Source organism: Apteryx rowi, unplaced genomic scaffold (genome assembly GCF_003343035.1).
Source record: "Apteryx rowi isolate R43461 unplaced genomic scaffold, aptRow1 scaffold_57, whole genome shotgun sequence".
NCBI lineage: Eukaryota > Metazoa > Chordata > Aves > Apterygiformes > Apterygidae > Apteryx > Apteryx rowi.
The window spans coordinates 3,024,395-3,036,468 of NW_020450838.1; the positions used below are offsets into that span (position 1 = coordinate 3,024,395).

The window sequence follows — 12,074 nt, forward strand, 5'->3', positions numbered from 1 at the left end:
GCATGGAGGCACCCACCTGTATGTACTCACCAACTCCGGTGGAGCATCTGACAGCATCTTGCAGACTAGTCTGGGACCACAGGCCACCTGAAGTCAGTTRCACATACAGGCAGTGCCTGACATGGAATGGGGGCCTTATCTGAGGCTTCTGAAGCACTACCATCATGCCAATAATGGTTAGGAATACAATGGTCAAAAGCCTAGCTCTGTTCCCAGCTGTGCAAAAATCATCTGCGCTCTACGGTTCATTAAAAAAGGAGTGGGCTTTCAAGGTCAAATGGTCTATAGAACAAAATGTACTATATATGCYACATAAGGAACATCAACTTCGAGAAACCTTTCTTGTGTAATTTTCTGCACAGACCAGAATCACCTAAAGGTAAATCAGAAAATGCAGGGAAGAAACCATACCCACATATTTTTAAAAAAGTTAATTTTAAATAACTTAATTTCATSAGTTTAGAAGTTTCATCCTCTATATATCCTAGGTGAATGAATAGCAATTTCCTTCCAGTTTCCACTCCAGAAATGACAGAGAAGATATCCTAAATGACACATGACACTGACCTGTATCGGAACCGGGATCCTAACCGAATGAAGCCAGATCGACTTGAGCTTTTTTGGACAGGACCTCGGAGCCGGAAGAAGGCATGATGTTCCACTGCACATTTCCACAAGTGTTTGCAGGCTTTGGGATGATCCAGCCTAAAAACAAAAGTGTGCTCCTGCTCCTTTCCCTTAAAGCACACAAAACACACTGCAGATTTATAAGGGGCTTGGATAAGTCAAAGTTACAATTAAATGCAAGTCAAATAAACTATGGTTTTATGGATGCTGAAACATATGTTAAAAGAAAAATATTTTAGGCAGAAAAAAAAATCAACTTTTCAGAAGCTTTAATGAACAACTGCTCCAATGCTTGAAGTTGGAGAGGGCTACAGACCATATACTTAACAAGCCAAGCCTCTGAMTAACAACAATTTAAACACATTATAATAATAAAAAGGTACTTCCACTGAGGCTAGCTTCTTGGTCTCACTTCCAAATCAGATCAATCTACTTAAATTACCAATACTCACATTTTTATAATCTCAGCTGAGAGCAATTTCTTTCCCTGAGAACAATTCTGGCATGTTTAAGGAATTCATTCCACTGCTTGGGACTTATGCTACCTAGCCTTTTTTTTCTTGCACAACACATCAAAACAAGTATGGGCTTTCAAAATTATTTGGCCCACATTAATTTAACATGGCATTCCCCTTTTTTAAAAAGGTGAGAAAAAAATAATTCAACCAATTTATTTTATACATAAGTCCCTTCATTTCCCCCCAAAAGCCACAACTAAAAATCTTTCAAGGCAGCCATGTTAATTCTCAAAACATAAATATAAAAAAAAGAAATCAGAAGTAAGTAAATTAATGCCATACAATCAAGATTGAGATGTAACTAAACAGATAGTTGTCTACCTGTTCGTCATCTTCAACAACAACTAAAGTGAGTTTGTTCTTCTTGAAGTCAAGCCTTGTTATCTTTGGCCTGCAAGATGAACAGAACAAGCAGGATACATCTACCTCTTAGTAACTCACTGAGAGGTATGTTAGACAGGCTGGTCCAAGAGTCTCTACTAAATAATTTTTTGTTTTTTTGTTTTCTTAAGTTCATATAATAAGGGCCTGACTGGGGATACCAATGTTTTACCTCGGCATTTAAGACTTCTTCGTTAGAAACTTAAAAGATTTACAAGAAGTCAGCAACTTCAAAACAGATGAACCTATCAAAACTTAAACAGTAATTACTTGAACTGAAATTGTAAATTCCTCCAAAATATCCATGCTTGCCTACTCTTCCACATGCACAGAAAACTGCGTGCTGAAGTCAAAGACATAAAGACAGGTTGAAATAAGTTCTGTTTTATTAAAGAAAGGTAAATCCTTTACAGTTCATCACAGATCAATTCCTACGATAGCAGTTTCAGAARAACCCAGATCCCAGAGCCACATACAGTTTCCAAAGTGAACAACATGRACATGACATTAAAAAAATGAAACTATTCCCAAAAATAAAGAAATAAATGAAAACAGAATTGATGGTGGAGGGACTCCTATATTCTTGAATTCACAGGACACACACATGATATTTCTGCCATTAAGTGAAAGGTTTTCTGAGAAGTTTATAAAATTAAACTGGACTAAGCCAAATTAAGCCTTTGTATAATGGAAATTTTTACCATCTGCCTACTTATTCTGTGCATACAGTTTTTAAAGACTGGATAGGAATTACAGGTTACTGCACTTAATAATACATAAGATTATGAAAAGAYTGCACTACTCTTATTGCTTTTGCCTCTCTTTAAAAAGCAAGGTGTACCACTTCCCCTGAATGCATGAAAAAGCTTAATTTCACTGGTTGGGTGCATACTTGATTTCCAAAGCACCTACTACAAAATTCAACAGAAACCCCAAAACAAAAAATTAAAAACACCTCAAGGTTATTCAGTCTTTTACTTACCACTAGCATGTTACACACACGTAAATCCTATTAACATATCAATCAAGAATATTAAAAAAGAAAGATTATATTCTGGACACTGTGAAAACACTCACAGGCTACAGAATATTTTTGCAGGTAACTAGTATTCATTGTGGTCTCATATTCTAAACATAGATAYTTTTGATTAGTGGAAAAGAAACAAAAGAGTAAAAATCTATTTTAATCAGAAAGCTTACCAGAAAAATAAGCCAATCTTGGTGTCTCCTTCAAAGACAAGAACTCCTGTAGGGGTTAGTCCAAGGCTGTAATCATTGCCATCCCTTGCCTAATTGTCACAAAAGAAATATTATGTTTGTTTCCATTCCTGACCCTCTATCTAAATTATTCCAGTGATTAATGTACCTTATTCTTCTAGTGTTACAATTAAAGATGTATCTGCTTATTTAGTGCAACAAAAACTTAAGCATAACATAAGCATTTCTGCATTCAATGATCTTGTGCAATGGATTTTTCTAGTTTGCAGCCCTTCAGCAAGACTAAATATAGTGCCAAATTAAAGCAAGTTTCTTGATTTGTCTGTGTAATAAATAAGGACCTCCTCTGCCMTCCTTTCTTCACAGAAGATCTATTTTTCTCTGTAGTTTTTCAGCTGGTAACTGACTGGAGTCCAGCCAATTTTAATCACTAAGATTTTCACATAGCTTTCAGTCTAAACACAAACTGTAGTACATATTGCCACACCAGTCACRTATTTAATACAGAGCAGATGTTTGGACTGAAGTTACACCTTCTAGAAACATCTGCTGCCAGGTGGAATGTTGATGCAAAGCCAGATCACTTGTTACACAGTTTAGATGAGTACAGTCTCCCTTTTTTTTTTCTTCAAAGCAAAACAAATGTTGAAATGCTGGACAAAGCTAACTATCATTTCCAAAGGTCACCATGATGTCGTTAAACATACCTTGACTATGTGCATGTCTACACCATACATTTCCAGCCATTTAGCTTTGTTTAAGTAGTTAGTTTCAGCCTGTGCTGGCRTTTGCCCCCTGAAATAAAATTTCTGCAGTTAGAGAGATGCCTGAAAAAGCACAGAAAGGAAAAGTTGGCATGTGAAGAAAGAGGAAAAAGAAATGCCTGAGAGTTTGAGAAAAACTTAAACACTACTGACTCTTGTTTTCGCTTTCACGAACTTCAAGGTCACTTTTCTAAATTGTAATCTGAAAACCACTGCTTCAAAAATTACTGCATTTCAAGATTAKGCAACCTCATCATTTTACTCGGACCTTTGGAAAACTTCAATTTTCACATTATGTTCTCTTACAAAATATGATGGAACCACATTAGAATTACGTTTTTGAACGTKACCATGGAAGAAGATTCAGCAGTATCTTTTTAATACATTCTCCTCACAGAAAAATCTGTGCAAACACTTGGCTAGGGCGTATTGCAACAACTAGTACCTGCATTCCTTCCACTTTTCAAAAATGGCTAGCTCCATCTCTTCAGTCTGGGTGGGCACAAACCTGAACTCGGACACCAGGTCAGGAACATGTTCAGCAGGATCATAGTCTCCAAGTTCAGCTAYAAAAGGAAGAGTGATGTCAAGCAATGTTCCCAATAGACAGAAGATATTAACAAGAACTTCTGTGAGCTTTGCTAGTTGATTTAAAATACTAAATTTATTTTGCTGTTCCCCCTCTTCCTTCAGTCCTCCCAGTATTTGCAGTTTCACCTCTTTTGACATGGAAATTGCAGACACTGGAAGAATGGTCTTCATGTCTATACAAAACCTTTGCATTATTTTTTACAAAGTGCTGCTGATACATTGGTTAAAAAGGTTCTTGTAAATGAAAATTATCAACATCCTTGAAACTCACCTTTTTTCTTTCAGATAGTTTTGAAACATTTTTATCACTGAAGTTTCTACTGAGACAACAGTTGATAAAAGTTACTGAATGCAATTTTGTCTTTAATTAAAAACACATTAAATTTGAAAAAAACAGTTTTGACATTTTTCATAAACTTTTGTCTATTCTACAAATCAATTTCCATTTCAATGGCTAGAAATCTTTTTGTCCTACTAAAATTACTTTGTGTGAGGGGATAATCATGCAGCTGTTATTTTTCTCTCTCCTTTTCATCTAAGGACATAATAAATGTCCTAATGGGCCAGTCAAATGGCTCATGTGGTCTACTGTTGCGTGTCCTACAGGGGCAACAGGAGATGCTATTTAGAGAGCATACTGGAACGTACTAGTCAATGGGTGTGCCACATCAAAAGCACAACCTCCCTTTTCCACAGATGCTAACAAGTCCAGCACTTAAAGACAAACATATGCCCAAAATGCTGAAACCCACAGCTAGAAACCTATATAAAAATGTCCTGATTTTCAGAGACACTAAGCATTTGCTCCACCCAACGTTTTCCAGTGGCTTCTTGATGTCCAGCTTATATCCAAAAATCAGGAACAACCCTAACTTGGAACTTGGGTATCCAACACAGGCCAATAATTGTTCTGTTTGAAAAGAATGCATATGCTTGTGAAGGGAAAAAAAGAAAGATATTTGAAAAGATCTGCAAAAGTCAAATAAATACACAAAGTATTCTGAAGGTACACAGGCAACGTTTCCTCGATTTCTGAACGTGGCAAGCATAGTAACAGTCTTTTCAGCAACTCCCCCCTTTTTTTTTAATCCCCCCCCCCTTTTTTTTTAAACGCTGACAGAGGAAGTTTGTCATTCTATAATAATTTACTCCCACTAAAACGCCTGCCTCTGTTGAAAGGAATGCTGTCAAAGCCAGCTTAGGATCCAGCTGATTTAAATAARAAGTACACAGCTGTCAGACAGTAAGATTAAAACCCTGGTAAGGGCCTCATTGTAGAAAGAGGAAGGAAAAAACAGCACAAAAAGCAATGTATTTATGGCCTAATAGGATCACTTTGTTTTTCCAAAAGCTGATCCACTGAATGCTTGCATCTTAAGACTCTAACAATGCTAATATTTCTAAGCACAGAATATATTCTGTTTTTTTTTTCCCCCCCAAACAAAAGAGTGGGGAAGAAACAAAGCAGGTTTCTCTACAACTTCATCCCAACTCTCTATGCCTACACACGATCAGGCCATTAGCAGTAACACTGTTCCTGTCTTAAGAGCAAAATGTGCTTTGGAAAATAATTGAAAGAGCAAGAATTTCAGTGACTTGGTCTTGATATCTAACTCCTGCAAAGCAAGTACAACAGCACACAGGTTTATAAGATGAATATCGTATAGAGAATCGGCATGGCACAAATGTATGGCACATATCCAAAATCCTTTCCATCGAAGAGGACTAYATGAAAACTTTACAGTAGAGGCTTTGGGATTCTTTTGTATACTAATAAACCAGGTAGAACGAGGCCACATAGCTACACCATCCATAAAGGACTCAAAGCCTTCTCTAGCAGATATTTCTAAAACTTCAAGCCTCTCCTCCCATTTTTTGAGAGTTCCTCTGCTCAAAACCACAGCAAACTGAACATTTGTTCAGAGCACACCCCTCAATCAAACACCAGAAGACACTGGCCAGGAAAATCAATGACATACAACCTATACAAGCAACTTATACAAGACCAGAACACAGCTCTCAGAGGAGCYGTTGACACTGGAATTGAAAGTCAAAGATGACTCGTTAATAAGAGTCTCAGATGACTCAAGTGTAATGCTGTACAGCTGAGAAAAAAATAATGCATTGCCTCTTTTGGTTGCAGGAGGATCTGAAGTGGCAACAAATGCAATTSAAGCATACTTGCTCAAAGACAAGCATGACATGGGACATAAGTATGTTTCTAAAATTTGCTGAAGTCTAAAATTGGGTGTTTTTTAGACACATGGCTTTTCACCTGAGTGCAGAATCAAAGTAATTTTGAGTTGTACAAAGATGAAAACACATGGCAGAAAGTGCATGAAGAAAACAGAAGGTAAGCCATGTTCCTACCTCAAAGCAATTCAAGAAGACTACACATCTTATGGCTTGTGTGAAAGTGTAGAAGTTTGCCTACAAGCATCTGAGAAAACAAGTTTTAGCGCAAGGCTGTTCATATTCAGAATCTTCTTGCTCTGTGTCCTGAGAAATCAAATAATTTTCAACATACGCTATCAACAAAGCTATAGGTAAGAGGAGCTGTTTTTCACTTTGGATCACTAACATCTGGACAGAAACTTTTTTCTGGATACAGCAATGACAGACTTGGATACAGCAATGACAGACTAAAAGAGGTGATGAGAGTCTACACAAAGCTGCTTATGAAACTTCATCCTTTCACAATTGTATCTACTCACCTTGCATGTTATAAGCTGCCAACTGGACGGCTGTGTCAAAAGGACATTCCAATCTGCCATAAGAGAAATGCCTTGTTAAAACCTTAGCYGACAGTGGCTATTCAGCAAACAAAACTCAAATACTTAACAGTGAGAAAGTGCAAATGATTGGGATGAGAAAGTGGAAAAGAAATAGCAGATTTTGAGCAAATTAACAAGAGATAAGTACTACATTATTTAAGCAATCCTCTGTTGCTACACACATATATAGAAGTAATATTCCAGAGGAAAAAACAACATTATTTGGCAAAAGGTATTAGTTATCTGAATACAACAGCTTAATAATCCCTTGGCTAAACATACTGTAATTGTCCAAAAGGCTGTTTAATGCTATTATGAACAATACTTACTTTCCACTAAGAATATCCAGTTTTAGCTGCAGAACAAATAAATACCTGCAGGAGTAAATGAGAAAGAAAAGTCATTGATTAATAGTTCTAATGTGTCACTCAGCAAACAGAAAGAAGCCATAGCCTGACCAAAAAAAAAAAAAGAGATTTTTTTTCTTTATAGAGGTTTTCAAGACTGAAGATACTGCACAGTGATCTTTCAAGGCTTTATCAATTGGGTTAGTAAACCTTACACATATTTTAAATGAAGTAAACTCAAAGCAATAAGTTACCACAATTTGAACCACAGTGCTAGATGAAAGAAATAAGCCTAAATAAGACCTAAAGACCTAAATAAGTTTCTGTCATTCTCCCTCCTGATCCCACTTGGGCACACACAGAACAGACTTGCATTTTCTTCATTATTCATAGACAGATCCATCTTACAAGAGAATGAATATTTACAAGCTCTCAAAAATAAAATTTCACAATATGAATTGCTTAGTTAAAATCTAACCCAGAAAACTGACTGCAAAGTGATTAAAAAAAAGGTAGGCTGCAGCCTTACCAAGTCGTTTCCTCTTCATAGCCAACTTTCCTTCACTGCCTTGCTTATTTACTACTCTTGCTTAGAAACTGGACAAGTATTGGATAAAAAGCACTTATCCCTCTGGTGTGAAAGGCCAATTCTTCTGATCTAATACGCACAAAGAGCAGCTCTCTTGCCCCATATGGTATACAGTTTTCCCTTAATAATAAAAATAGTCCCATCAGCTGAACAGGTTGACTTCAACAATGGTAACCAACAGGARTTCCACTAGAGATGAACAGAAGCCTTACACACAAAGCCAAGACAATGCTTCTATTTCAACAGTGATGGCCATTAAGACATGTGCTTCATACCTCCTTATACATGGATGTGAAATGCATACAGATCTTTCTACAGGCCCCTTGGAAATCAAATCTTGAATAACAAGAACTTAGAAAAGTTGACCWGGAGGATGGTTAACAGGATCCACACAGTCTACAAAGTTTCACAGAACCCTATGATTTTCTTGCCTTATACAACTGTTAGCCTTATTCAGATATATAACTCCTTGGATTTCATTATCTAGGTGGTAAACCATATTTTGGTTTGGGGGTTAGGTATCTTTTCTGTTTTGACAATAAGAGTTCAAATCAAGCTGCAAGTTAAATACCACACTCCACTCCTGTTATGGGATGTGACTGTCCTCTAAAGACACATGCTGTCTGTGTCGAGACGGTCTGACTTTTGGAAATGACTATAAAACAGATAATACGACAAAGTTCTGGAAGTGTCCACAGGAGGCAGTATCCTTGATTCCAGTAACAATTAYGACAATGGGAAGAGATTGAAAAGGCAACTAATAGACCTTGATCGGTTTCTCTGATATGAAACTGGTTTAGTACTCCTTTGACCCAACAAACAGATGACCAATACATTCTGGAAATGAGCGCCTACAGGTTCCTGTTGCTCTAAGCCATCTTCATGATCCAATTATAGCTCCATTTAGTAGTCTGATATAGACTGGTTAAGGGACAGTTACTTCATCTTCATGGTGGTGAAGCCTGTTTTTCAAATTCCGAGACATGGCTCCATTCCCTATGTTAGCATGTGGTACAAATATAGCTGCTTTACTGGACGCTAACCTGCTCTGTGCCATTCCTTCCTTTGTCAGTGACAGCTGAGCTCTGCTAGCTTGCTCTCAGGTTCTGCMTGTCATCAGTCACTGACCTACAGSACTATATACTAGATGCTGAGCAAATGCATGCAACAGCGATATCCAGGAAGAACTGACTTTCTTCAAGAGCTTTTCAGAAAAAAGTATGATACATTTGATCTCAGGGTATACTTTAGCATCCTAGTAAATCATATTTTTATGTCTCTGCTAGGCTCCTCTTTTGCATTCGTACTCCTTGTTTTGCAATTTGTATGCATTATTTTTACAAGAAGGGTTGATGCTGAGTGAAACTCCTAAATGCAAATTGTTCTTTCTCCCTCAGCCTAATGCTAGGAGGGATTCCATGAATACTTTGTCAAAGCATTTATTATCCAAAGCCTTTTTGAATACTGGCCTCTAGACTGGGAATAAATTTGTTTGGTACTGACCCTGGATATCCAAAGAATCAGAACGGCTTTCACATATATAGTGGGAGTGACCAGCCTGTGCTTATTAGGCATGTAACACTTGCAAACAATTCAAGAATAATTCCTGTGCCTGTGTTACACGACCTCTGATTGGTAGCGTCCGATGGGCATTTGACAGAAAAGGCAAGTAAGCTGCATCTGTGGAAGCTGACAAAAGGATCCAAGCGGGTGTCCTGCTGCACAAAGAAAATGTGGACTCCTTGGAAAACCACTCTTAGTGACCCCTATAACCCATACTAGAGCTCCCCTTCTTGCTGCTTCCTTAAGGTGTGAGATTGCCTCAAGACAGAACAGAGACATGCTGTTTTTCAGTTCCAGGATATTAGCTAAGAAGACGGACAGGGTTTAAGAGTCCTCAGCTTTCAAGTCTGCCATGCTAAAACCTGTATAGCAAGGTCTGATTGGCAGAACTCAGTCAAGTTGGATGAAAACGTTTCATAGCGGTAGATACAGATGTAAATCTTTTTTTTTTTTTAAAAAGACAGTTAAAGGTTTATTCAGAACATGAATCAGGAGGTAAAACATTCTCTGGGTTTCATCTTGCTGTCCAGGTCACCAAAAGAGAATTAAAGAAGAATAATTATAACTTTAGGTCATCACACGGAAGCAGCAGAGTACATATGGCTATAAAGGGTAATGCTACTATAATCTTCCCGGTAGAGCTCCTAGGGATTTGGCTAAGGTGCAGAGCCAAGATCCGCACAGACATAAACCTAAGCAAACAATGCACCTCACACTCTTTATTATGAATGGCTGAGGGTACAAAGTGTCTACAGCTATCAAGAAAGAACAAGTTTATTTTCTCTCCAAACTGAAACCTCATCAGCAGTGGTGACAACCATGCAAAGAAATATTGCCTTTTACAAAAGATTGATACTGCTTACAGATAAGTTGTGTTCTCTTTCAAAACACCCCAAATATGTCTCAGTCCAACATGAAATGCAGAATTACAAATGGATTTGTGAGATGCTTTATTCAAGAGGAATCACTGTTCACCTGATATCATCCTACACATGCAGTACTGTCAACTCACACCTCAAAATGTTGGTAAAATATTTTCCCTCTGCATATGCTTTGCAAAGATCACAGAAGCAAAGGAAACATAACTGAATTCATTTTTGCCAAAGAGAAGCCCTAAACTACAGTACAATGCTTTCCTGACTAAAGAGATAGGTTGACTGCATACAGCTTAAATTAAACACAACAAATAAAGAGCAAAGAAAGAGGCATGATGGCTGTTCTGTTCAGTAAAAACCTCTGTCCACTGTGTAAGGACTACTCRGATCAGTTACCAGAGTTGCCTAATGAAAAACGGTGCCTCAAAAATATAATAAATATATAGATCTCTTAATATTAGATCTCATTTATTTCATGAGAGCTACATTAGATACATTTACAAACAGCCAACTAACATAAGTAAGCAAGCAGCTCTAATGAATTCACTAAACACCACACAACTCTCTAAATAGCACAAAAACATTTCCCTGACCTTATTTGGGTGTGCATCTCTCACAAAATCCCTCTTACCTTGTTAGCTCTTCCCGTAGATTGTTGGGCTCTGATGAGTAAAACTTTACTCGAAAATGCAGACAGTACGGTGGGCCAACTGCAAAGCAGAATGCATTCAAGACAGTGGTAAGGGCTACCGGATGAGACATATTATTTATTACTACACAGAATCACATCACAAAAATTGAGTGAAATTGGCTCTGTCCTACTACAGGATATTAAGGCAAGAATTCCTTTGTGACAGGGAAATGTATGGGGAAACATTAGGGTGAAACTACATTTAAATATATGCACAAAAAAGTTTTACATGTTACAAGTCAATCCAACAGTCATATCACATTAAGTTGATTTGTCTTGCCAAGAACAGACAAATCTAGGTTAATCCCTATATTTAAGGACTCTGTCAATCACCAAGAGAGCCGTGGGTCTTGGCTCTGTGCTCAGCCAAATCCCTAGGTACTCTGTTGGTCTATATAAGGCCTTTCCAGAGTTCTGGAAAATACCTACTGTTGAAAACTTAGGCCAATTTATTCCACAGAGTTTTAGACATATTTTAGGGGGATTTAAACCCTTCTGTGGAAGAATCTTCTTTTCTGGAAAGCAAACAGTTAATTCAGCAAAAAGATGTATTAACAGCTCTTTAAAAATACACAGCGCTCTGTCTGATGCTTGCATAAAACAGGTGGAATTGTCTCTCCGTCGGTGCTTCCGAAACTTCTGTTTTATTAACACAGAACCACAAATCCCTAAGGGCTTCCGCAACAGACAGCAAGGAAGCTGCTAAGCAAAATCAGCTGGTGTCAGAGATTACCCAAGCATGCATCACTGAAACCAGCCGGCCGCAATAAACCCTTGCAAGGCCTCCTACGACTTGACAGAGCCAACGCGAATAGGTGAGGGCATTCGGCAGGACAGCAAAGGATGGAGGCTACAAGACACGTTTTCCTATAGTTAGAATAAACATCTGTAATRTCAAAGCATCTTCAGCTGCTTTGACTCCACTTAAACTATGATTAAGGAGCCTCTAACACATCTAATTAAGGACATTAGACTAAAGTAATACAAGCTACAGAGGGAAGGGATTTTTAAACCATCAGCAGTACCATGCTGGTTTTTGGTCACTTAATTACCCCCTCAGAACATTGCCCCCCCCCCCCAACATGAATTTCAACTCTGTGCCTCCTACATGTTAAATATTTAGCAGATCCAAAAAA

At 37.8% G+C, this 12,074-nt stretch overlaps 1 protein-coding gene across 1 annotated transcript in view; it reads right to left on the reverse strand.

Annotated features, from left to right (window-relative positions):
• Positions 1–12,074, reverse strand: part of EPB41L5 (erythrocyte membrane protein band 4.1 like 5) — a 65,560-nt gene that overhangs the window by 36,711 nt on the left and 16,775 nt on the right. Inside the window, exons 5-12 of the mRNA XM_026082219.1 lie at positions 10,879–10,957; positions 7,203–7,247; positions 6,814–6,866; positions 3,954–4,074; positions 3,452–3,539; positions 2,727–2,815; positions 1,467–1,536; positions 568–737 (exon numbers count right to left, since the gene is read on the reverse strand). Of these exons, the coding sequence (XP_025938004.1) occupies positions 568–737; positions 1,467–1,536; positions 2,727–2,815; positions 3,452–3,539; positions 3,954–4,074; positions 6,814–6,866; positions 7,203–7,247; positions 10,879–10,957 (715 nt within the window). The remainder of the gene's footprint in view (positions 1–567; positions 738–1,466; positions 1,537–2,726; positions 2,816–3,451; positions 3,540–3,953; positions 4,075–6,813; positions 6,867–7,202; positions 7,248–10,878; positions 10,958–12,074) is intronic.